Below are 24,785 nucleotides of genomic sequence, written 5' to 3'. Positions count from 1 at the left end.
GCACAACCTTATGCCCACCCTTACATGGGATGACAAAAGTCACCTTACTGAGCATTCATTCTAACCCTGAATGAAAGAAAGGAACCCATTCACCCCAACTCAGGGAGTCACAGCTTTGGAAATTATCCCCCCTGATTTCCTTATTTGCCACAGATCAAATTTACTTTGTGTGACAGCATCTGGTGGAGCCTCTCCCTGTGACTCACCAAGGAAGGAACTCGCAGTAGTTCCCAGACACCTCTACATGATATATTTCATTCTTAAGTACAAAAGCTGACTCTTTCTCCCTATTGTTTACCTGTGGTTTTAGCTATATTTATTGAATGTATTAATAAGAAACGGTGGAGAAATATTAAGTAAAAATTGTGATAGCAATTATCTTTCATCACTTCTGCCTTTTATAGCAATGTTAGATCCAAGTAAAAAATAAAACACAGCAGGGGTGCCTGGGTGGCTCAGTCGGTTGAGCGGCCGACTTCGGCTCGGGTCATGATCTCATGGTCCGTGAGTTCGAGCCCCGCGTCGGGCTCTGTGCTGGAAGCTCAGAGCCTGGAGCCTGCTTCTGTTTCTGTGTCTCCCTCTCTCTCTGCCCCTCCCCCATTCACGCTCTGTCTCTCTCTGCCTTTCAAAAATGAATAAATGTTAAAAAAAAATTAAAAAAAAATTAAACACAGTAATTACTTTAGAAAGTATATATTTTTAAAGGAAATCATGATTTATTATGATTTTTTTTACATAAATGAGTTTTTCAAAAAGAATTCTGGGTAGCTGAAGTGATATCCACCCAAAAAAACCAAAATACCCATTAAAGCTCTTAAAAACACCAACACAATTAAGACGACAGGAAACTACACAAGACTTACATCCTGTTAACATAAGACAGGTTATGTACCAACTTCTCACAACCTGTTAGTGAAAATAAATGAATAAATAAATGCGGCACTGATGACTGAATCCTGGCAGCCTCACTCCCATGCTCACACCACAAGACATGAGCTTCAGTGGAAAGAGAAGTCAGTTCCAGAAAAGGCTGTGGGAGACGGAAGGGGAGAGCTAGCAGCAGGCATGAACCACCGCCAGAGGAAGAAAGTCCCTTGAGTGTGAAGACACAGGACAGCCTGTGTGGAGACCCGAGCCCTGACCACACAACTGGCATCCAGGATGAGCAGGAAGGAGACAGGACGTCTCAGATGCAGAACTGTGAGCAGATAGGGTGAGAAAGTTGGGAGGGGAGCTCTGTGAATATCTCAGTGGAGGTAAAATTGGGGGAAGGAGGCATTTAGCATCTTCCAGACACAAAGGAGTAGAAAAAAAGGGAAAGGAGACACAGTCCACCTCCCCACCACAAGTAAAGCAAAAACATATGAGACAAAAACTAGAAAAATTAATTAACACATAATATTCTTTTTCATAACCCAATAGAACAACTGGCTAAAATATTGAACAAAACGTTTGTGTGCACAAATGTGCAAAATAAAAAGTGACAAGAGAATAATAGACATCGGAGAATAAATTTTTTTAAAAAAATCAAAATTTTTAATAATTCCTAATTATCTTATAGGCCACTATGGAAAAATAAACAATGATCATTTTGACAGCCTGTGCATTAAAATTGGAGCCATACAGAAGCTAGCATGGCCTTCGCACAAGGGTGACAAGCAAGTAAGTGAAGCCTTCCGTGTATTTCCAGATGGTGGTGGTGATGCTCCCACAACGATGCCAGTGAATGGAACGCTTACAATGGTACATGTTCTGTGATTTGGCACCCGGGGAATGTGCTCAGTAGGGAAATCACTACAGACAGGAAGGAATTATTGGCTCCAAAGGGCTGAGTGCAGGGGGACAATGGCCCTGCTGCTGGTGGGTCAGGGTTTTCTCTGAAGGTGATGGAAATGTTGTCAATTTAATCATGATGGTGGTGGCCAAAGCCTCTACGTATACCTACAATTATTGAATATTTATACTTTTTAAATTTTCCACAGACCCTGGGTCATGGGAAGTTGGGTTCTATTCCCTCACCTGCGTGTGATCTTGTGACATCTGTGATCATCTTGTGTCTTCACACAATAGCATCATCTGTGTGTCACTCCTTCCTCCTCAAGGACAGGTCTCACCACAGAGGTGTCTCCCCTACAGGAGTCTTCACAGAAGCTTCTCAATAAAAGAGACTCAGTGGCAAGGTCTGTGAGTTCAGGGGTTTTTGTCTCACTTCCTCGTTATCTGTGTCACTGTGAGTAAAGGTAGCTGCTCCCACTGCCATAACCTGTAGCACAGTAATAGTCAGCCTCGTCCTCAGGCTGCGGCCCAGAGATGAGCAGAAGCCCCGCATTGGCCGAGGCGTCTTTGGACCCGGAGAAGCGGCTGGGGACCCCAGGGCCCTGGTGCTTATTTGAGTCTGAGTAGAACCTCAGTAGATACCGGGGAGAGGTCCCTTGTTTCTGCTGGTACCAGTATATGTGGTAGCTGCCAACGTTGTAGCCACTGCTCAGGGTGCAAGTGAGTCTGGCTGTTGTTCCCGGAGATGCAGACAGGGAGGGCGGCTGGGTCAGCACAGGCTGGGACAGGGAACCTGCAAAGAAACAGGGAGAAATTTCTCAAGATTCCGACTTCAGGAGGAGTGATTTTGAGGGCTGCCCAGTTTCCGTGAGGCCTTTCCCCACCTGCACAATGGGAGAGGAGCATGAGGAGGACAGGAGTCCAGGCCATGGTGATACAGATCCTGGTCCCCACAGCTGGCAGGGCTGCCCGAGGCCTCCTTTTCTCCTCCACTATCTGCCAGAGGAGGGCCGTCCATGCAAATGAGGCACATCTGGTGACTGCCCAGCCCCTCCCTCGGCCCTGATGCCGGAACCGGCCAGACACCACACACTGAGGAGGATGGAGGTTGGCTTCACCCCTGGGGAGATCCCTGGGAGGAAGCACCTGCTGAAACAACACACAGGTCCCTCCTCAGGGGACTCTGCCAGGCCAGAGAGGACGCAACTGCTGAGTCCCCACCAGGAGCACAGAGCTCAGTCCCCGGGTCAGGTGCCCTTGACTGGTCCTCGCTAAGCAGCTTTGTAGGAAGCACAAGACAGTCCCACAGCACCCCTCCTGGTCACAGGGTACAGCACTCACTGTGTCTCAAAGCCCCGAGAGCCCAGCTGGTTCCTGCAGCTCACCAGGTCCCTGTCTTTGCACACATCCATCGTCCAATCCTTAGCACATGTTCCCCCTGGTATCTGAAAGTACATCACCCCTAAGAACCTTAGCCACAAACGGCAGAAGGCAAAGAAGCCATTAACATTAATTTATATGGACAATTGGTTGCATGTTTCCAGACTCAAAAAGCAACCTTTCCTAGGCTTCTCTAATACCTATGGACACATCTTGTTCTCAGATGCACAAAATGTATGGAGAGTAAGAGCACATAACGTACACAGTTCAAAGCTCTGGTGCCCTGGTGCTGAGATGCTGTGTGTGCAGTTCTCAGGAGAGGAGCTAGATGGCACCCTTGATGCTGCTTGATTGCGCCCTGTCTCTGTAGAGGCTTCCTGCAAAACAAAGGCTGGATGCTATTTTAGTTCTTCTTCCTTTGTAAAACTGAAAATCCTCCTCAGGTTTCTTTTAGCAGCAAAGACAGGTACTAATGTAAATGTGTCCTAGAAGGTAAGTGGCTTAAACAGTACTTTACCTGTACCATGATTCTGATCCTTGCGTTTAATTATTGTAACTTCTCCCTCCAGGAGAAGCCCTGGTCCATGGGATGTGCAAATATGTGCATATATAATTAATTACAGGATGTTCTAGACAAAGCTGAATGACCCAGGTATGCATCAGGTCAGGTGTCACAGAAGAGGGGACAATTGAGCTGCTTGGAAGAAATTGTAGAGGTTGTTCCCAGGAAAGGAATAGAAAGAGAATTTTGTAGGAATACACTCACCTAGTGGCATATTCCAAAGAGGATAATTCAGCCAACATCTCAAAAAATTGAATTGAATGTGTTGCTAATAATTACATTTGATGTATTGATCAGTAGATAAATACATACATACATACATACATACATACATACAATAGCTTTGGTTAGCTTCACATTTACCAGTGGAGAGTGTCCCATACTTTTTAATCTTAGGAGTTGACTTTATATTCCCCAAATTTGTAGGTTCTGCATATCTGTGTCATGTATCTCTTGTCAGGAGTTTGTTTTGGTGTCCTAACATTTCCTTATATTAAAAGAAAATTCCCTGCCTGTATTTTATTACACGTTGTCTTAGTTTAATAGAGGTTAAATGTGAGACTTTAATGTTTTTCAGATGTGTTCAATGTCTGAGCATTTGCTTCCATAAACCCTCACTTTCTCATTGCACCATGGATCCACCTCAACTTGCACTGTGCAATTGATTCCCACACTTCTCGACTCAAAGCCCTTTTTAGTAAATTTCTGTGACCAGAAACACCCACATCCTTAAGACAGTTTGTCTCAAGGCAGTCAGAGGGCTCTTCCTCGTCGAACTCAGACAGGTCCTTCAGTGCTGTTGGCATAAAACCCAAAGTCTTTCCTACCCAAGGTGTTCATTATGGTCTGGCTCCCCCACTTCTCCACTCCCTGAACAGCCACACCCCTTGATCTCTACCTCCAACTTCCCTTCTTTCCTATTACTTAAAATCCTGAATTCCCATCTCCTCCAAGGTCTCCAAGCTGCCTCTTCCTCAGCCTGTTGGGAGGAGATGCGAGATAACCTGACATCATGGATGAAACACATATTTTGGCAACTCTGAGTAGAACTTTATAGCAGGATATGCATACATCATCCCTCATAAGAAAAAAGCTAGAGATGGAAAGATAGATAGATGATAGATAGATAGATAGATAGATAAGTAGATTATAGATATAGATATAGATATAGATATAGATATAGATATAGATAGATCATGGCCCTGTTCAAGTTGATAAACAATAACAAAAGTGTAAAGAATAGCCTGCATCCGTGTCCAACCACAAGGTCTCACTTTGCTGACTTTGTCCCTCATCCTCCTCCCTTCCTGAACATAAAACAAATCCAAACACTCCATCATCAGTATGGCTTTCACTGATGTATGAACTTTGAGAGATTTAGCACGTTACCTTCATGTTCAGTGTTCCAGAGTTCTTGTACATTAAAGCAATGGGTTCCAACTACTCTCACATTACATGTATCTGTGTTGTCATTTCCTACATCTCAGGAGAAAGAAAGGGATGACTGTGTTCTCTACATGAGCTCACAGAAGGGAAAATCAAAACAGGGCATGAAGATGCTCTAACCATGATGGGATGTGACTTCACAGAGTGGAGAAACCATCTGGTGACGTTGTGGACCAGGGGTTAGAGGGTGGACACGGCAGGGCAAGACCTAAGAAACTATGTGGTCCAGGGAGAGCAACTGAGACAGGAGAACAGGAGGTGGAGACACAGGAGGCTGTGCTCACAGGAGACGCTCAGGATTGTGAGGCAGAAGGAACTCGGGGAGAGAAGCAGGAAGAGGATAGTGTGAACTGGGGGTTCCTGCTCTGACGGACCCGTCAGATGGTGCTTCCTTTGACTGCAGGCAAGCATTAGATAAGGAGATGGTTCTCTATTAAGAAACTAGTTGAAGATCTGGCAAACAAGTAGAAATAGTGAATTTCAAGCTCATAAATGGTGGACCCTGACCTTGGTGGCAGCAAGCAGTGACTATGCCTGAGGCTGGTGTCCAGGCGTGGTGAGCAGTCTCCATCCAGGTGTGGATGTGTAAGAGGGACAGGAGCCTGGGACAGAACCCAAGGTACCATACCCCTGTACAGAATGGGTGAGAGGATCCCCCATGAGTCCCTAAGTCCAGGCTGGCTCTGGTACCCAGTCCCTTCATCATTCGTGTGGCATGTGTGTATTAATGATGTCCTACCTTCTGGTGAGCCGGGTATAGGTTTGTCTTTCCCAGGTTGATGCCCAGGGAGGGCTGGTGACAGTGAAAATATGATTGGTGGTGATGTTTGCAGACCTGTAGACTCAAGGGTGAGTTCGGGACAGGTCATGAGAGTCCGTGAGTGTGGAGCATCCAAGATCAGACTGAAATGCCTGGGACAGTGGGCATCATGAAGTGGGGCTGAAGAACCGGAACCTCTCACCCCACCTGCACATCCTCGGGACCTCCAACCACAGGGAGGCAGACCTACAGGATCTTTCTCAACCCCCTCAGCTCCCAGGGGAAGGGGCACTTCATTCTGGTCACTGCTCCCCACCCCCACTTCCTCTTCTCTTTCTCTGCCCAGGACCTCAGTCTGTAGCCCCAAGTGTGCTGTGTAGTTTCCAGGTCTTGTAAGTAATAAACCCGTATTTTTCAAAGATTCCTGATGGTTGTAGCTGAAGAATACCTCGTAGGCATAATAAAAACCACAAGGGTGGGTCTGGCCACCACTTTGGTTATGGACAAACCAAGACCCCCATAAAACATTAGCATCCATTCCTGAAGAGAGAACACTGCCTCCCACCATCTGCAACCATTGACTTCATTGTTCAATTCCAGTGCACAGCCCAGACACATCACGATTATTGACCTCTCAGCCCATGGGATACAACTCCATCAACTGGAGTATGGGCCTTACATGTGGTTTCTTTTGTCTCTGAACATACAGGCTCCCCTCCTTTTCAAAGTCCCTCAGGTCAGCACCCTTTAGCCCCGCCCCTTCGGCGAAGCAGGTTCATGCCCTTGTAGCAGTAGATTGGATGATGTCACACTGTGCACCCTGTTAGAGACCCCAGACTTCCTAGATGACTTTACATGCATGCCCTAAAGTGCTGTTATTGTGCTGCAGAGTATAGTGATCTGTGACAACACAGCAGTACGGTGTGGCTGCCATCACGGTGTCCCGTACGAGAGTGTCACCACCATAAATGCAATGCCGTGCTTCACACATTCACCCTCCTGCTCCTTCCTCCGCCTCCTGTGATCACTGACCTTCAAACACTCCAGAGTCGTGCCTTTTCTAAAATGTAATCCAATCACAATTGTGTTATGCAGCACTTTAAATGTTCTCCTTTCTGGAGAAATATGTATTTACAATTGGTGTATGTTACTGTGACGTCAGAGGTCATTTGTTTTAAAGCTGGCTAAGTTCCCAGTGTACAATGTACAGCCTACTGGAGGAAATCTGTGTCACGTCAAGTCTTGGAGATTATGTTAAAAGCTGGTATAAACATCCGTGTGCAGAGTTTTCATTGCTTTTACATGTGATGGTTATGAAGAAAGCTTCTACAGACATTCACATTCAGGATTTGCTCTGGGCAGATTGTTTTTATTTCACCTTTTCAATTTGCAGTTCGGCACGTTTCCTGTATTCCCCGCAAATATCAGCATACAAGCGAAATCGTCATCTGGTTAAAGCTAAGCAAAATGGTACCAGATGCAAAGAGAGTTGACATGCCCATATAGCAGAGCAGGGACAGTGCTGAGGCCCCATCGAGAGGCTCAGAACGGAGAAGATGTTTCACTCATCGAAAGATCAGAAGACAACAAATGAATATAAACTAGCATGGAAGTAAATTGTCATAGTTCATGAGGACAAGGACTTTCTGGTACCATAGCGACCATCTGTCTATGAATGAACTAATCTGAGTGACCTTGAGGAGAGAAGGGAGAGGAGGAGCCTCACTCCTATGGGGTGCAACTGGATGGACCGGGGCGCAGGGCATCAGCCAAAGAATAAGCAGAACTTACAGACTAAGCTGAGCACGCAGCTGCTGGGTTATTCACGCTCTTCACAAATGAGTAACTAGGTTTTTGTGTCACTTCCCCACAGGTCTGGAGCACTGTGTAAGCACTGAGACTGCTGTCCCATGCTGAGCAGTAATAATCAGCCTCGTCCTCAGCCTGCAGCCCAGTGATGGTCAAGGAGCCCGTGCTGCCAGACTTGGAGCCAGAAAATCGATCTGGGACCCCCGAGGGTCGATTGCTATTACGATAGATGAGGAGTTTGGGAGCTGTTCCTGAGAGTTGTTGGTACCAGCTCACATAATTACCACGCCCGATGTTGGAGCTGCTTCCAGTGCAGGAGATGGTGACCCTCTGGCCCAGGGACCCCGACACGGAGGGCGGCTGAGTCAGCACAGACTGAGCCCAGGACCCTGGAAGGGGGAGAGACACAGAGAGGGTGATGATATGGTCTAGAGACAAGAGGAAGAAGCAGGGCCCATTTTGTCCTCCCAGGAAAGTATGTCCCTTTCCCCTGTCCCCACATTCAGTCACCTGTGCAGTGAGCGAGGAGGGTGAGGAGGAGAAAGGACCAGGCCATGGTGGAGGTCAGCACCGATCCTGCCTTCTGTGGCCCCACAGCTGAGCAGAGCCTCCCCTAATCTCTCCCTTCCCCTCTTCATCCTCTGACAGAGGGAGGGCCCTTCCATGCAAATGAGACTCCCAGCTCTCTGACCCCTCACTGGCCCTGGGTCAAAGGCCTCTGACCGATGATGTCAGGAGGGGTGGGGATGGGAGGGGCTGTGTAGAATCAGGGTGTGGGGAGGTCCCAGTTTTGAGCCCTGAGCAGAGGGCACAGTCAGTGCCAGTTCTGCAGTCACAGCTCTGATCATCCTTTACCCCTCAGAAACAGGACCGGTGCGCCCCCTGGTGTCAAGACCCAGACCCATCATAGTGTGCATGGTGAGGAGAGGACACAGAAATAGCTCATGCCTCCCCATTGCTCTGATTCCTGTCCCCTGCATTAGGGCCAGACCAAGTGTCCCCTTAATATGCCCTCCCATCATCTCAGGGGAGACTATCCTCTACTCAGACTCCTCAGGCTGAATGTGTCTAGGGCTCCCTGGCTGTTCATGGGGCTTTATACAAACTCCTCTTAGATCAGGATCATGTCCAGATCAGTGACTAGTCCCCACGGATACATGTCCCCACTGTGCATTGTGTTAGGTGTTTCCTGTGGTGTGATTGTTCCCCCCTTTACAGACGTCTCATTACCCTGAGGTTCCCACAACACCGAGGAGACTGGTAGCAATTCTCTGCATTGTGTGAGCAAAAGCCCTCGTGTGTAACCCTAGAGGGGTTACACACTGAACATCTTTGTCATCTGTCACTACTTCCACCTGTTTGACATAACAGTTCTCCACACACTATGGGCAATGGTTCCTCCTAGGATTCCTTTTCCAGCACACAGACACAAGTCTGCAGGATCCCTGCCAGGAGAGGTTGTGTGTGGCATTGGCCTTAGGGCACAAGGGGAAAATATGTGGGAAGATCCAGGTGGGAACATGACAGCTGCAGATGCTCTGACAGGGATCCAGTGACACAGTTTATGTATTTGTCACCACTTAGCCAACTTGGCACCTAAAAACGGATGAGTGTTCTTTTACATGAAATTCGTTTCAATAGGATTGATTAAAACTCAAAGATAACGCCCTCGTGAATCACTAGTACATTGTTCACAGATCTGTGCTTTTCGCAGGGGGAATATGGATGGAAATTATGGTTTAAAAATTCGGTGGAAAAACAAAGGAGAAGGAATGACCCCTGTTCTCATTTAATAGAGTTCCATAAACATTTTGTGAACTCATTTGATGTTTTTCTCTTGAGTTTGTTTTTTTTTTAATCATTGATTTGGCCCTGCAGGTAGGAAAGACTGATGCGGTACCCAGTAAAACCCCAAGAGGGGCCTGTTCCTATGAGCTTCAGAGCCATTACAGTGATGGGATTATCAAACACAGAGCTTCAAGGGACGAGCCGTTGGGGTCAGATTTGTCTCTTGGGTGGGCACAGCTGTAGCCCCTCTACCTTGTGTCTAGCATGTTCAGGGCAGAGCATTTATTCATGCAACCGCCCATGACTAGAGGAATGAGTCCCTATTATCCAAGTTCACCTGGACCCAGAAGTTTCTGTCAAAGGTCCCACACCTGAATAGTGGAGAGGCGGAGACAAGGGGGCCTCTGTCCCTGACATCACAGGCCCTGAGGCCCTGGGTTTGGGAAGAAGACATTTCAGCAGAGGTCAGCCTGTTTGTAGGTATCACTGGGGTGACGGAGGGAGCAACAGCCCAGCTCTGAGAACCAGGTGAGGCTGTGACTCACATCCCGATGAGCCTTGAGCTCTATGGGAGCAGAACTCAGGCCGCTGCTTCCAGAATCAATGTACTGATCAGCCTCAAGCACTGACTGGAGCCCAGAGATGGTTGGGGACTGAGCTGTTGATGGGGACAGACACTTGCCCTGGGATTCCTGAGCAACAGCCTCGTCCCAGGAGATCAGGTGTCCAGAACATGTCCTGGCTGCCCTGGTGACAGGGCCCCAGTCACCCTCAATGTCCCTGTTGTTTTCTGGTGATGGAGAATCTGACACTGAGGAGGGCTGGGTAAGCAGAGTTTGACCCTGACTTCTGGAGGGACAGAGACACCTGGACACTACAGAATCCAGGACACTATACCCTCAGAGAAAGGAGAAGGTTGTGTGTGTGGTTTTGTGTGTGTGTGTGTGTGTGTGTGTGTATGTGTGTCTGGGTGTGTGACCTAAAATGAAACCAGGTGGCCTTACATCCCTCTTATTCCTTCTCCACATCCTGAGAGATATTTGCCCATCTCCAGGGTCATAGACCTTGCATTTAAAGGCAGATATCTCAAATACCAGTTCCCTGGGGGAGGAATTATTTAGTCAGTGAGGATTCATTGGAGAGCAGACCTGTTAACACTTCCCTGGATCAGAAGTCTTGTTGAGTGACAGCAGGAAGGAGAATATGAGGGGTTTCATGCAGCTCTATTATCTGGTCATTCTCCTCCCTAGAGATGGGTCCCAGGAATGGGAAACTGCAGCAAGATCATTCCCAGCTTTCTCTGAAATCCTAACTTGGAGACAGAAGTCAGACCTGAAGAGCCAGAGGGACTGAAGCCTGAGGGACAAAGGAGCAGAGGGGGGAAGAGGTAGGAGGGTGTGGGGGCTGTTGTCATGGAGAGTCTGTAGAATCTGGTCCAAGTTCATGTCTAGCTTGTTCAGAGAGAGGAGACTGTGTCTCTGACCAGGGTTATTGTCACTATATCAGCCGTGGATGCATCCGTACTGACACAAGGTCACAGTCTATGGAATAAGGTGGTGGAACTAATGTGTGGATGAATGTTGGCTGGGCAGCACGTTCAGGTGCAGGCACAGTATTTACTCCTGTGCATCTTCTCCAGACCTCGTGGGGACGTGCAGTTGGGCTCTGTTACCTCATCTGTCAGTATCTTCCTGGGATGCCCAATTTCCTCTCACTTTACATTCAAACACGAGTGTCCCTCTTTTGCCTTTTCAAGGACAGATGTTTCTGCAGATGATCCCTCCTACATGTGTCTCTACATGAGCTTCTCACTGAAAAGAGATTCAGAAACAAGGTCTGGGGGACCAAGAGTTCTTGTCTCACTTCCTCGTTATCTGAGACACTGTGAGTAACGGTGGCTGCTCCCACTGCCATGACATAGAGCACAGTAAGAGTCAGCCTCGTCCTCAGGCTGCAGCCCATAGGTGAGCAGAATCCCTGCATTGGCTGAAGCATCTTTGGATCCAGATAAGCAGCTGGGAAATGCAGATCTGAACTCCTTGATTCTGAGTAATAACACAAGACTTACCAGGGCTCCTTGGTTTCTAATGAAACCAGCTTATGCCATAGCTACCAACTCTGAAGCCAGTGCCCAAGGTGCAGGTGAGCCTGGTTATTGTTCTCATGGATGCCGAGAGAGAGAGAGAGTGGGTGGGTCAGCACTGCCTGGGACAAGGGTAAAGTTTCCCACTGTCTGAGACTGAGAGACTGATGCAGGCTGGAGGGCTACCCTGCATCCCCAAGGCCTGTCCCTACCTGTGCACTTAGAGGACAGCACTAGAAGGATTGGAGTCCAGGCCATGATGACACAGACCCTGGTCTCCACACTGGGCTGGGGCTCCCCAGGCCTCCTTTTCTCCTCCACTCTCTGCCACGGAAAGGGCTATCCATGTAAATGGGGCCCATCCAGGGACTGCTAAGCCTGTCCATGAACCCTGGTGCTGGAGCTCAGCTCACTTCACACACTAAAGAGGATGGAGGTTGGCTTCAACCCTGGGGAGACGAAGCGTATTCAGTGACAATATAAAGTCTCTGACAATAAAGTATGTTAAAAATAAATACATAAGACAGACATTACTGAAACTGTAAAAAAAAAAAAAAAGACATTCTATAAGTGTATGAGGATAATTTAACCAAATGATGTAATTGGGTACCTTTAATAAAGGAATGTATTCTTTGGAAAGACAAACCAAAGCAAACAATATACAGTCTCTGCTCAGGGGACTCAGTCAGACCGGAGGGAACTCAACTGCTGAGTCCCCATCAGGGAGCACTGGGTCCAGTCCCAGCTCTGTATCTTCTTTGGGTGAATGGGCCTCACTGAGCTACTGTGTTAGGGACCACTGGGGGTTGTATGTAAGCGACGAATCATGGGAAACTACCCCCAAAACCAAAAGCACACTGTATACACTGCATGCTAGCTAACTTGACAATAAATTTTAAAAAATTTTAAAAAATTCTCCAATAAAGAAATAAATAGCAAAAAAAAAAAAAAAGAAAATAAATACAAAAATAAATGCTGTACATTCAGAGAATGCAGTTGCTAAACTCCAGGTTTGGTAAACAAACACTGCTTTTTGGTGAAATCTTTACCATGGAGGAGAGGCTTATCATAAGGTCTATCTATTTAGTTGGCTTTCTTATTTGGAGGCAAAAGCACACCCCAGGGGCTGGGATAAGTGCAGGTCACCCTCTGTCTTGAAAATATACATGTCAATGTAAAGTTTCATAAAACATAGTATGATCGTGTGTGCCGTCATCTGGATGGATTTCATGTTCTGCTCTACCCATGTTTTGCAAGCTGAAAATATAGTAGTGATGTTAACATTTATTAGTATTAATATACATTTTGTTTGATTTTTTAGAGGCTCCATGGGTACTGTGTGTAAGAAAAGGCAAGAGTTACAGATTTCATGCCAGAAACCCCAGGGAATATGTTCTATTGCTATTTTGCTAGTAAAGGTACTAATCATCTCAATAATTGTTTCACATCTTGGAACCTAAGGCCTCAGGGTTTCATCCACCTCCTCATGTGTCTCTGTCACTGTGATAAACACCACTGTCCTACACTTGACAGTGAGTTCCACAGAAGCTTCCCAATGAAGAGGACCAGGGACAAGGAGCCAGGGGTTTTGTCTCACTTCCTCGTTATCTGTGACACCGTAAGTAACGGTAGCCGCTCACACCGATGTCATCTGTACCACAGAAACTCTCAGCCTCGTCTTCAGGCTGCAGCCCAGAGATGAGCAAAATTGCTGTGTTGGTGGAGGCATCTTTGGATCCAGAGACACGACTGGGGACCCCAGGTCCCAGCTGCTTTTCTAAGTCTAAGTATTACAGGAAATACCAGGGATGGCTCCCTGCCTTCTGCTGGTACCAGTACATGTTTTGACCACCAACACTGAAGCCACTGCTCAGGGTGCAGGTGAGTCTGGCTGTTGTTCCCCGAGATGCAGACAGGGAGGTCGGCTGGGTCAGCACAGGCTGGGACAGGGAACCTGCAAACACAGACACAGCAGAATGAAGAGAAGGGACAGGGTGCATGTGATTGGGGAGCTGAGCCAGAGGGATTTGACTCAGGCTGTGGACCCACCCTGTGGACTGAGGCTTATCTTTATCTGTGCAGTGACAGATGAACAGGAGAAAGACAGGGGTCCAGACCATGGTGACACAGCCCCTACTTTAGCCACAGTGCTAGGGCTGGGCTGCCCATAGTCTCTCCTGTCCTCTCCCCGCAGGCCTCACCGAGGAGGGGCTGCTCATGCAGATATGACCCCCCTCTGCCTCTCCCTCCTGTGCACTCACAGGTCTGTGGCCCTTGGACAGGGAGACTTCCTGATGCACTAGTTTCCCCCTGGGTGGGCCTGGAGGAAGCAGCTGCTGGCATCACACTCAGGCCCAGGTTCAGGGACTGGTCCAGGCCTAGACAGGACACACTTGCCCTGTCCCCACTGGAAGGAGGGGCCCAGCCCCAGGGCCTCCTGTCATCGGAGGGCTGCCAGCTCGAAGCCCCTTTCCTGCAGAAACCCCCAGACACGATGTCACATCACCTCCTGCTGGTCTCTGGGAGAAGCTCTCCTTCTTGCCCAGTCTTCCCCTTCACCTGCTTCCCTGATGCCTGAGTTTCCACCATGTGTGTGCAGCGCTCCAGAGAAGGACAGAGGTCCTCCTGTGCTGTCCCTGATCACGTTTCCTCCGTGGATGGGAGGAATGTCTACCAGGAGGAACACGTGCAGTCCTGACCCAGTGGAGCCTGTGAACTTCTGTGAAGCTAGGGATAAGACACAGGGAACAGAGAGCAGGGGGGATCTGTCCACATGGCAGGGCTCAGAGGAGGCAGGCTGACTCTGGGAGCCGAATGTGAACTGGGCTCGCTGAGGGGACACACACCTTCACCGAGGAGGACACACAGTGTCAGAATGCTGGGCCCTTCCAGAGCCAGGCAGACGGGGCACAGCAAACTCTGATGAGGCTGCTGCATGTGTGGAGACTGAAATACACCTCTGGGTCTAGTAGGGAACACTGCTGGGCCATCCTGTGACCTCGTCTCCATATTTCTGGTACTTTTAATTCCAGCTGTGCCTCTGCAATGCTGCTCGTTAGAGACCTACCTCCACAGCAAGTCCTAGGACTGAACTTGGAATAAGAAGACCTGGAAGGAGTCACTGGGGGTCAACTGGAGAAAGATGAGAACAGAAAGATGAGAAAGATGTCCCCAGGTGGGACATAGTGAGGTGACTGACTGGACCCCGGGCTGTGGGAGATGGAGGGATGGTCCAGAGTGTCAGGTCAGGAGGGAGGGTGATGCCCACAGATACGGGGATGCCCTGACTGACACAGGTGAGGTGAGATGGGAACCAAGTGGGAGGCAGGGTGATGGGGTCTGTTGTCCCCGTGTCCCATGGCAACCATGGTGTGACATGTGGAGAGTTGTGGAAACATCACAACCAGGCATGAGGGATGCCTTTCCTCCCCCATAGGAAGGATGGGGGTGTTACAGTAACTGCTTGACTGGCAGCTTAGTCTGCATCATTCATTCATTCGTTCGTTCACTCATTCATTCCTTAAATACACATTTAAGTATTGTCCACACATGTCAGATCAGCGCTCATCACAGTGTGAAAGAAAATCTGATTTTTATTCATTTCAGAATCGCTGGTACATTGTCTGTTTCATATAATTTGCATGGTTACTGTTTGCCTTTCTCATTGTCTGGGTTTGGCAGTCCAACTTATATCACACAAAGGTTCCTACTCAATCAGTTAGTGCTTCTTTATCAAAACATTCTTTGATACACTGGGGAAAATTATGCAATTGTATATGCATCAAATTTGAAGATAAGGAGTATCTATAACTTCAGACAAAGGGGAAGAATTAAAAAGAGTAATTGACACACCTGAAAAATACAAAATCAGCTTCCATTAGTCACCATGTAATATAGAAGTAAATGACCAATATCATATTGCTTAGAAATAGCAACTGAAATCATAGCAGTTTGAAAACTAATGAATTGATTATATATTCATCCTAATAAATGGCGGAGTCACAGTAATCAGCCAGGATCCCTGACCGTGAAGGGAGCCCTGAGTCAACCCAAGAAACTCTCAGATAGGTTCAAGGCACCACGGGTGAGAAGAATCCTTTCCTGCTGGGAAGGTCTGGAGTCAGTGGAGCAAAGAAGGATTTAAAAACTGGATGTGGAAGAAAAACCCAGGGCCCTGGAGTCCCTCATGAAGTTGGAAGGGACAGAAAGATCCAGCTAACCCCTAGTGTCTTTTAACATGAGTCAGAATTACAAATAAATGCAACAACACATCAGTAATCAAGGGTTTTTAAGGGAACAAAGGGAATACAAAGGTTAACAATCTCCACCAGGCCAGGAAAGTGCTTCACCACATCAGAGACAACAGCAGAGGGCAAACTCCCAGCGCTGTGTCAGAGGAAGCAAGGCCCTGCATTCCTTTCCCCAGGTCAGGAGCCCAAACCTCCTCCAGTTTATACTGGCTCTGGGAGCAGGCCCCTGGCCCCTTCCCCTCGAGGGAAGGTTACTTCTGCTTCGTTATAATGTCAGTCTCCACACGAGGAGGAGCGCAAACTGCACGGACATAACCTAGGATGCAGGCACGGTCCTGTTTTCTAAGTGTGCCCGTGAGACACGATGGCCACCTTTCGCAGGGTGACAAAGTCCCCTTTCTGAATATCGATCCCGATGACTGAATAAAAAGAACCCGCTCACTCCTGCTCTGAGACTCAAGGCTTTGCAAGTTATTCCTCGTGATCTCATTATTTTGCTGCAAATCCAGTTTCCTCTGTGAGACCACACACCTGGCAGAGTCTCTAAATTTCACTCTGGGTGGAAAGAACTCAGCTTAGTTCCGAGACAGCAACTTCATTTTCCCCTCCCTGTCTCTCTAAGTTCTATTACTTAAATATATAAATTGCAACATGGAACATACATATAATGTGTATATGCAATCTACAGTGTTTTATATTATATAAGATACCTATATTTAATAGTTATATAATACAGTTACAGATGTAATAATTCAATATAACATATTACACATACTTAAAATATGTGTTTATATATTGCTTATATATTATACATGCTTTTGTAATATGTAATATTTATTTATAATAAATATCATGGGGCGCCTGGGTGGCGCAGTCGGTTAAGCGTCCGACTTCAGCCAGGTCACGATCTCGCGGTCCGTGAGTTCGAGCCCCGCGTCAGGCTCTGGGCTGATGGCTCAGAGCCTGGAGCCTGTTTCCGATTCTGTGTCTCCCTCTCTCTCTGCCCCTCCCCCGTTCATGCTCTGTCTCTCTCTGTCCCAAAAATAAATAAACGTTGAAAAAAAAATTATAATAAATATCATATATATGTGTGTGTGTATATATATATATATATATATATTTCTTTTTACCCCATCAAGGACCCAGATGCCCTGGATGACAAAGTAGCACAGTCTGACAGAGACCCTTGAAGGAAAGCTAGAAGCTATAAGGTGACAGAAAGAATGGGGGTGATGACCAGCCATGCACAGATGATGGAAAGAAAGCCATGCGAATACTTTCAGGGGAGGTTGCTCCCCTACCTGCCAACCCAGCATCTTTTCTCTTCAGCCCTAAAGGTAACTCCCTGTCTGTGAGAGGAGGTAAAGAAAGAAATCAGGACAGGCCAAGGAAGCCCCAAGTTCTGCTGGCTGAGGACATGTTGCTGGAATTCCCATCCTCCCCTCCCCAGGGGTCCCTTGCTCTAGAACCAGAGAATATTGCAGGTGATTTTTTCATTATGCAAACTTCTCCAGGTGTGGGATTGACTGTCCCTACCTGAACACCACCTGGGCATTGACTCCATGGGGTTGGAGGATGAAACATGGAGCGAGGGAGTGAGTCAGAGCTGAGGGCTCATGTGGCTCCAGGGGCACAGGGCTGCAGAGTCACACTGCCGTGGGGACACTGCCTGATGAATGTGCGAGAATTATTAGAGTAGTTCCCTAGTAGGTCAACTCTAGAAGCTTGTCCTCACAGGACCGGTCCCACAGTGCCACCTGCTGGGCTTAGACACCAAATCGTCCAGTCATTCTGAAACTTCATAGCACTCTTGGAATGATGTCCAGACTTTTGCAATTGGATCTAGAATGACTTCATTCCCAAATGCAGTAGGATGAAGAGATGCCCTCTGTGTATTTTAGGAATGGTTGCAATTTTTCTGGGTCACCGATGACCTCCGTGTGGTTAAATACATGGTGTATTGATTGCACAGTGCTAACGCTACCAGGTATTACCTGACACTGGAGTTTGCCCTTCCAGGTGCCTGGGGTCAAAACCAGTCTAGTGTCATCTTAAACTTAATGAAAGCCTTAAAGTTCTCAGAGTACCAAGATGGTTCAAACTCATAATAGTTCTCTTGGACTTGTCCTCTAGTTTAACCTTTGTTGCGGTGGGGGGTTTAGATTCTCCTGATAGATCCCTTCAGCCCACACTGCAAGGACTTTTGATGCCTGTCTTTGCCATGAGGACAGGATGCTGTCAGGGAAATGTGTCTTTTGCTCCTTATTTTTCAGCATTCACGTTTTCCCTTGAAATTTAGCCTGGCAAGTGCTTATATATTTGACACTCTGATATACTTCATATATCAGTTTTGTAATTAAAAAAATGTTTTTAATATTTATTTATTTTTGAGAGAGAGAGAGAGAGAGAGAGAGAGAGAGAGAGAGAGAAAGAGTGGGGGAGAGGCAGAGAGAGAGGGAGACTCAGAATCCAAAGCAGCTTCAGGCTCTGAGCTGTCAACACAGAGCCCAATGTGGGGCTTGAACTCACAGACTGCTAGATCATGACCTAAGTTGCAGTCAGACGCTTAACCGACTGAGTCACCCAGGCACCCCCATTTTGTAATTTTCATCAGTATGAGGATAGGTATAAACAGAACATTACTATAAATGGAGGTCTCCTCCCTTCTGAGGGGTTTTTCTATCTCTCCTGGACCGCAAACACTCATGACCTATTACTCTATGTGTAATTCATGGGGGTTGGGTCTAAGGTCTGGGTCCGCAGAATAGATGTATACCCAACATCTTCCCAACAAAGGAACCAGAAGGAGTGAGCAGTAGATATTGAGGGATTAAACTGGGGGCAGCAAGCTCATGGCAGGATGGCACTGAATATTGAGATGGATTTGGACCTTGTTGGTTACACCTTCACCATATTAAGTCACCCAATCCACGGTCACAGTGTTCTCTCACGTATTTAATCTTTTTAATATTTTCAGCAATCTTTCGCAGGTTTCAGTTTGCAAGTCTCTTGCTACTTGTTTATTTTGCTTCCTAAAATTATTATTATTCTTTTTGATGCTATCCTACATGGAATTGGTTTTAAATGTCCTTTGGGGCTTCTTGTAGGCATAGAGAAAACCACCAGAGTGTTTTAGGGAATTACTATGTGAACTCCTGTAGGAGATCTTAGACAGACCCAGGTTTGGGGTGATGATAGAGTCTGCTCCCCATTTTGGAGCAGTAGGAACAATAATGAAGCAGGAGGGAGTATGAGAGGGGAGCTCTGTGTGCCTGACCATGAAATGAGCGATCTCACAGGGCAGACTCTGAACATAGGACGGCTTTAAGAACTAAGTGGATCCTGTGCTGCCTCTGTTTCTTATAGGGAAACAGAAAAGCATAAAGATTGTTTTCGTTTGGGAAATAATAACTCATTTATATATTTCAGAACTTGTATAGTTATTTGTGAAACATATATTTCATAAGCACCAACTAATCTCTGACTGGTACAATGAGGGAGTAACACGAAGGGTCAGGAAGGAGCCATCTCTGTGTTCCTGCCCCAGTGGTTCCGTCAGGACTGAGAGGAGAGCTCTGCTTCCAGAACTCTGATTCTTCAGGGTTTGGCCCCTGGGAGAGGACACCAGACCTCCCAGCACCCAGCACCTCTCTGCTGGCTGACCAGTTCTCACTCCTTCCTCCAGCCTCCAGCATCTCTCCACACCTCCTCTCTGAACCCTTATTCCTCTTCTCTTAGGTCAACATCATCTAAAAGAAGCCCTCTAGCTTTGACACCCACCTTGGACTGTTGGATTATTTGAAGGTGGAGACAAAAAACGTATTCCACTCCAATTATTCATCTTTTCTTTTATATTTACACAGGGATTGTGCAGTTAGTAACCTATAAGTTTCTGATTATAAATTATTCCCTGGTAATTATACTTTTATTTTATCGATCCATTGCTACATTACTGAGGCATTTTTAAATACCCTTTAACAAGTTATAGAAATCATTAAGTATTTGTCCTCTATAGTAAAAGACCAGTAACCATAAAGTGCATATTTTCAAATACAAGATAGTATTTGACATGTGTGTTAATGTCAAGTGTACATAGGTATCAATAGCATATGAAACATACACGGACAAAAGTTCAAGGATGTTCACCAGAGGGTAATTTATGTTTAGGGTTCATGGGGACCATCTATATGAATCCGTAGGGAAGGAGGTTGCCAAAAACCATCAGTCCTTCCTAGGATGTGTGGGCCTGTCCCACCTCTGGGAATGACAGGTGATGAGAATGAGGGGAAATGAGTCAATCATGAGATGGGAAGGAGCTCAAAGATTTGGTGGATGCCCTGGAGAGGAGAGAAGGTGAAGCAAGGAAGTGAAGGGGGGGGGGGATTAGGAGAATATCTAAAGCAGAGAGAAAGGACCCCCTCTGCCTGGTTCATTGCAGTTTCCCCACACAGAGCCCCTGCCCCTCCACAGAGGAGTGTCTGAGGAACGTGCAGAATGTGGCGGAATGAATGTCTGAGGGCATAAGGAAGATGGACAGGCACAGAGAACCTGTAGGAAGATTGATCCAGTCACAGCTCAGGCCACTCTCAGGTCAGAGACACCCCTGTGAGCTGAACAAGCTGTCATCGGTCACTCACCTGTGTCTCCCATTTTGGGAGATTTCCACCTCCTGACTCCTCTCAGGACAACCTACAGCCTCTCTTCCCATCAGAAGAGTCCCGCCCTCACCTGCCCTCCCTGACATTTGGTCACCTGGGCAGGGACCGTAATTGTGCTGACTTTGCAGCTCCTGCTGCTCTGGATTCCAGAGTAGGAGCAGATGGCAGTTCTGGAATCCTGCATGGGGTGGGGAAACCCTGTTCTGCAAGTGAGGGCAGGAACTTCTCTCTGAGCTGCACTTGGGTAGCAAGTAGTGTTCTCATATGCATTGTATTTTGCAAATTAACATGGAGCCATACAGGAAATATGACAGTACAGCCTCCTGAGGGCCACCATGGGGACTGAGGACAGGATTTCTCTCCTTCTTTCCCTTCGTTCTTGGGAATGGAGTCATTCATGCAGATATGGGGCATGTCTGGCCCCTGCATCACTCTGGGCTGATGATGGTTCTAGTCAAGGGAAAGGAAGAGATGACCTGGGTTTCCTATGGGCTGAAGGAAGATCAGCACCCGGTTTTTCCATGGGATTAGAGGGGTCACAGTGCAGGAGAATCATACTTGGGCAAGGGGTCGTTGCTCCCAGTCCTATTGAAGCAGGCTCAGGCTCTTCCCATGTGTAAGAAGAGAGGTGGGCATCAGTCTCTGCTCTCTTGTCAGGTCACAGCGCCCCCTGGTGTCCACAAAATTATAACGTGTATTTGAATCTAATTAGTACTTCAAAATCAGGTTTTTAAATGCAGAACAACCCACTTACTAGCTTTTGCATGGAAGTGAATAATACACAAGTATGCAAATGGGAAATGGCATGTGCACAAAAATAAAAAGTGGAAAAATCATACTGTCAACCTCTTTCAATAATAAATTAAAAACATAATTTAAGAAGTAAAAAAATGAATATTCCATTAAAAAACGAATAAACAGACCATTAAAACAGTTCCATTAAAAAATGAATAAACAGACCAATTTTCTTAGAAAAAAAAGACAATATTATTAGGAACTATTCCATAAAAAGGCGTAAGATGTGGTTAACTGCGGGGGAGGGGAAGGAAAAAAAAAAAAAAAGAGAGGTTAGAGTGGGAGAGAGCCAAAGCATAAGAGACTGTTAAAAACTGAGAACAAACTGAGGGTTGATGGGGGGTGGGAGGGAGGGGAGGGTGGGTGATGGGTATTGAGGAGGGCACCTTTTGGGATGAGCACTGGGTGTTGTATGGAAACCAATTTGTCAATAAATTTCATATATATATAAAAAAAAGTTCAAAATAAATAAATAAATAAATAAACAATGATTTTATTAGGAAAAAAAAAGATGTGGTTAACTGCACAAAATACACTAACAACTTTCAGAGCTCATAGTTTCATAGTTTCATTTGTTTGCACTTCTCTCTCTCTCTCTCTCTCTCTCTCTCTATATATATGTACATATATATTCTTATAGAAAGAAATATATATATATTCTTATAGAAAGAAATATATATATATTCTTATAGAAAAAAATACATACACTTGATATAGAAAATACAGAAAAAGGGGGGTGCCTGGGTGGCTCACTTTGTTGAGTGTCTGACTTTGGCTGAGGTCATGATCTCAAGGCTTGGCTCTTGAGTTTGAGACCCACATCCCGCTCTAACCTGACAGGTCAGAGCCTGGAGCCTGCTTCAGACTCTGTCTCCCTCTATCTTTGCCCCTCTCGTGCTCACGCTCTGTCTCTCCCTCTGTCATAAAGTAAAATTAAAATTTGTTTTAAAAGTACAGAAAAAAGAAAATTGTAGAATATTATGAAATATTGATGCAAATGTTCTAAATAAGATATCAATAGTGAGAATCCATTATCAGACTAAAATAGTCATATAGAGTGACTATATGTGATTTATTGCAAATATAGAGTGGGATTCCGTATTAATAAATCTTCTAAGATAAGGCATCATATTAGTAAATAAACAGATGAAAATCCCGTGATCTCAGTAGACCTTGAAAGATTCTTTGAAAAATTGAAAGCAAAGCCCTAATAAAAACCACATAAAGTGGAAACAGATAGAAGCATTTATATTGTGATAGCACATTCCCTCCTACACATATAGAACTCACTCCCACAACCAGGTAATTAAATAATGGGGTGGTGGAGGGGAGGACATTTCTACAAGGTGAACAGGCTAATGTGACCTAAACACCATTATTATTCAACATCCTTCTGCAAGTAAGTATTAACAAAGTGAATAACAAATAGCAAGTGAATAACAAAAATCACTGGTTGGATCTCAGCACTGATGGGAATGGACAGGGACTCATTTCAAAAGACCCACATGTACGAATCAGCCATAGATACTCTGGATTTTGTGACCCTGTTTCTGCCCTAACGTGACATGGTCACTGTCCTCAGGGTGGCCTGTTTCTGGCGCCCAGGAATTTGCGCTCAGTTTGAGAAAATCAGAAAATATCTTGCTCCCCAGGACAGGCTTCAAGGAGAAATTTAAGAGAATGTGGAAAGAGTTGTAGACAAATTCTTTGAGGCGGATGACAGACCTCAGTTGATATCAAACAAAGAAACAGCTGATGGGGCCAAAATGTCAGGGCTACACAGGAAGTCCCATTTCTGTGGGGACAGCAGGTTTTTGTCTCACTTCCCCATGAGCCTGGAACATTGTGTAATCACTGACAGTTAAGTGAATGGTCTGGCAGTAATAATCTGCCTCGTCACAGCCCGGAGCCCAGTGATGGTCAAGGAGCCTGTGCTGCCAGACTTGGAGCCAGAACATCGATCTGGGACCCCCGAGGGTCGATTGCTATTGCCATAGATGAGGAGTTTAGGGGCCTCTCCTGGGAGCTGTTGGTACCAGTTCACACCATAAATACTGATGCTGTTGGTGCTTCCACTGCAAGAGATGGTGACCGTCTGGCCCAGGGCCCCAGACACTGATGGCGGCTGAGTCATCATAGACTGGGCCCAGGACCCTGGAAAGAGGAGAGACAAAGAGAGGGTGAAGCTGGGGTCTGGAGACAAGAGGAGAAATTAAGGCACAAGTGTCCTCCCAGGAACGCTTCCCCTGTCCCCACATCTAGTCACCTGTGCAGTGAGCAAGGAGGGTGAGGAGGAGAGGGGACCAGGCCATGGTGGAGGTCATCACTGATCCAGCCTTCTGTGGCCCCACAGCTGAACAGAGCCTCCCCTAATCTGTTCCTTCCCCTTTTCATCCTCTGACAGAGGGAGGGCCCATCTATGCAAATGAGATCCCCAGCTCATAGACACTTCTCCGCCTTGGGTCAGGTCCCTCTGTGTAAGGATGTTAGGGTGGTGGGTAGGGGAGGGGCTCTGATAGGCTAGGGGGTTGGGCAGGCAGAGGGCACAGGCAGCGTCAGGTGGCAACTCCCAGCTCTGATCATCCCTGACTCCTCAGAAAAAGGCGACGTGAGCCTCCTGATGTCCAGGCCTGGACACAGCATATGTGACATGGCGACCAGAGCCCATCAGAGAGGGTTCCTGCCTCCTCACTGCTCTGCCCGCTGTCCCCTTGCTTCTGGCCAGGCCGGATATCCCCTATGTGACCTCCCATCACCTCAGGGTGCACTTTGCTCTACTCAGGCTCCACGTAGTGAGTCCGTCCACGGTTCCCTTGGCTGTTGATGGGGCAGGACTGAGGTGGTGACTCTGGCACAACCACACAGATGAGGATCAGGGCCAGAGCAGCGACAGGTCCACATTGATGCATGGCCAGTTCTATGCAGGAGGCTGATTTCTTCCCTGTTCCCTGGTTCCTCTCTGGGCTCAGAGTTCTCTTTCCCAGAAGCTCCCTCAGCACTGAGGAGACAGGGAGCCCTTTTCTCCAGGTTGTGGGTAGACACCCTCGTGTGCCTTCCTAGGGGGGTTACACACTGACCATCTTCGTCACCTGTCACTATTTCCACCTCCGTGAAACAACAGTTCTCCACACACGGTGCTTAGTGCTTCCCTCCTACGATCTGTCCCCCCAGCACACAGACCCAAGACTGCAGGAGCCCGAGTGTGGCCCTGACCTCAGAGCACGAAGGGCAAACCTGCAGGAAGCTCCAGGAGGGAAGGAGTGACAGCTGCGGGTGTTCTGATGGGGACCTCGTTGCAGACTTTATGTGTCTGTCACCACTTGGACAACTGCTACCTCAAAATGAATGTGGGTGATTTTACACAGAATTCAGCCCCGTAAGAATGATTTAAACCGACTGACATTGTCATTGTGAAGATGTAGGCACAATCACCAGTGTATTTTCACAGATTCGTGCTTATTGCTGAGACAATATGGAC

At 46.9% G+C, this 24,785-nt stretch overlaps 2 gene segments (V, D, J or C); both read right to left on the bottom strand.

The window, feature by feature from the left end:
• Positions 1-8,330, bottom strand: part of LOC116738411 — a 688,014-nt gene extending 679,684 nt beyond the window's left edge. Inside the window, 2 exon segments of the V gene segment in view lie at positions 7,813-8,122; positions 8,244-8,330. Of these exon segments, the coding sequence occupies positions 7,813-8,122; positions 8,244-8,289 (356 nt within the window).
• The window catches only part of LOC115528231, a 917,695-nt gene that overhangs the window by 712,618 nt on the left and 180,292 nt on the right, over positions 1-24,785 (bottom strand).

The sequence above is a fragment of the Lynx canadensis genome, chromosome D3 (genome assembly GCF_007474595.2).
Source record: "Lynx canadensis isolate LIC74 chromosome D3, mLynCan4.pri.v2, whole genome shotgun sequence".
Lineage (NCBI taxonomy): Eukaryota > Metazoa > Chordata > Mammalia > Carnivora > Felidae > Lynx > Lynx canadensis.
This window is presented reverse-complemented; position numbering and strand designations above follow the sequence as displayed.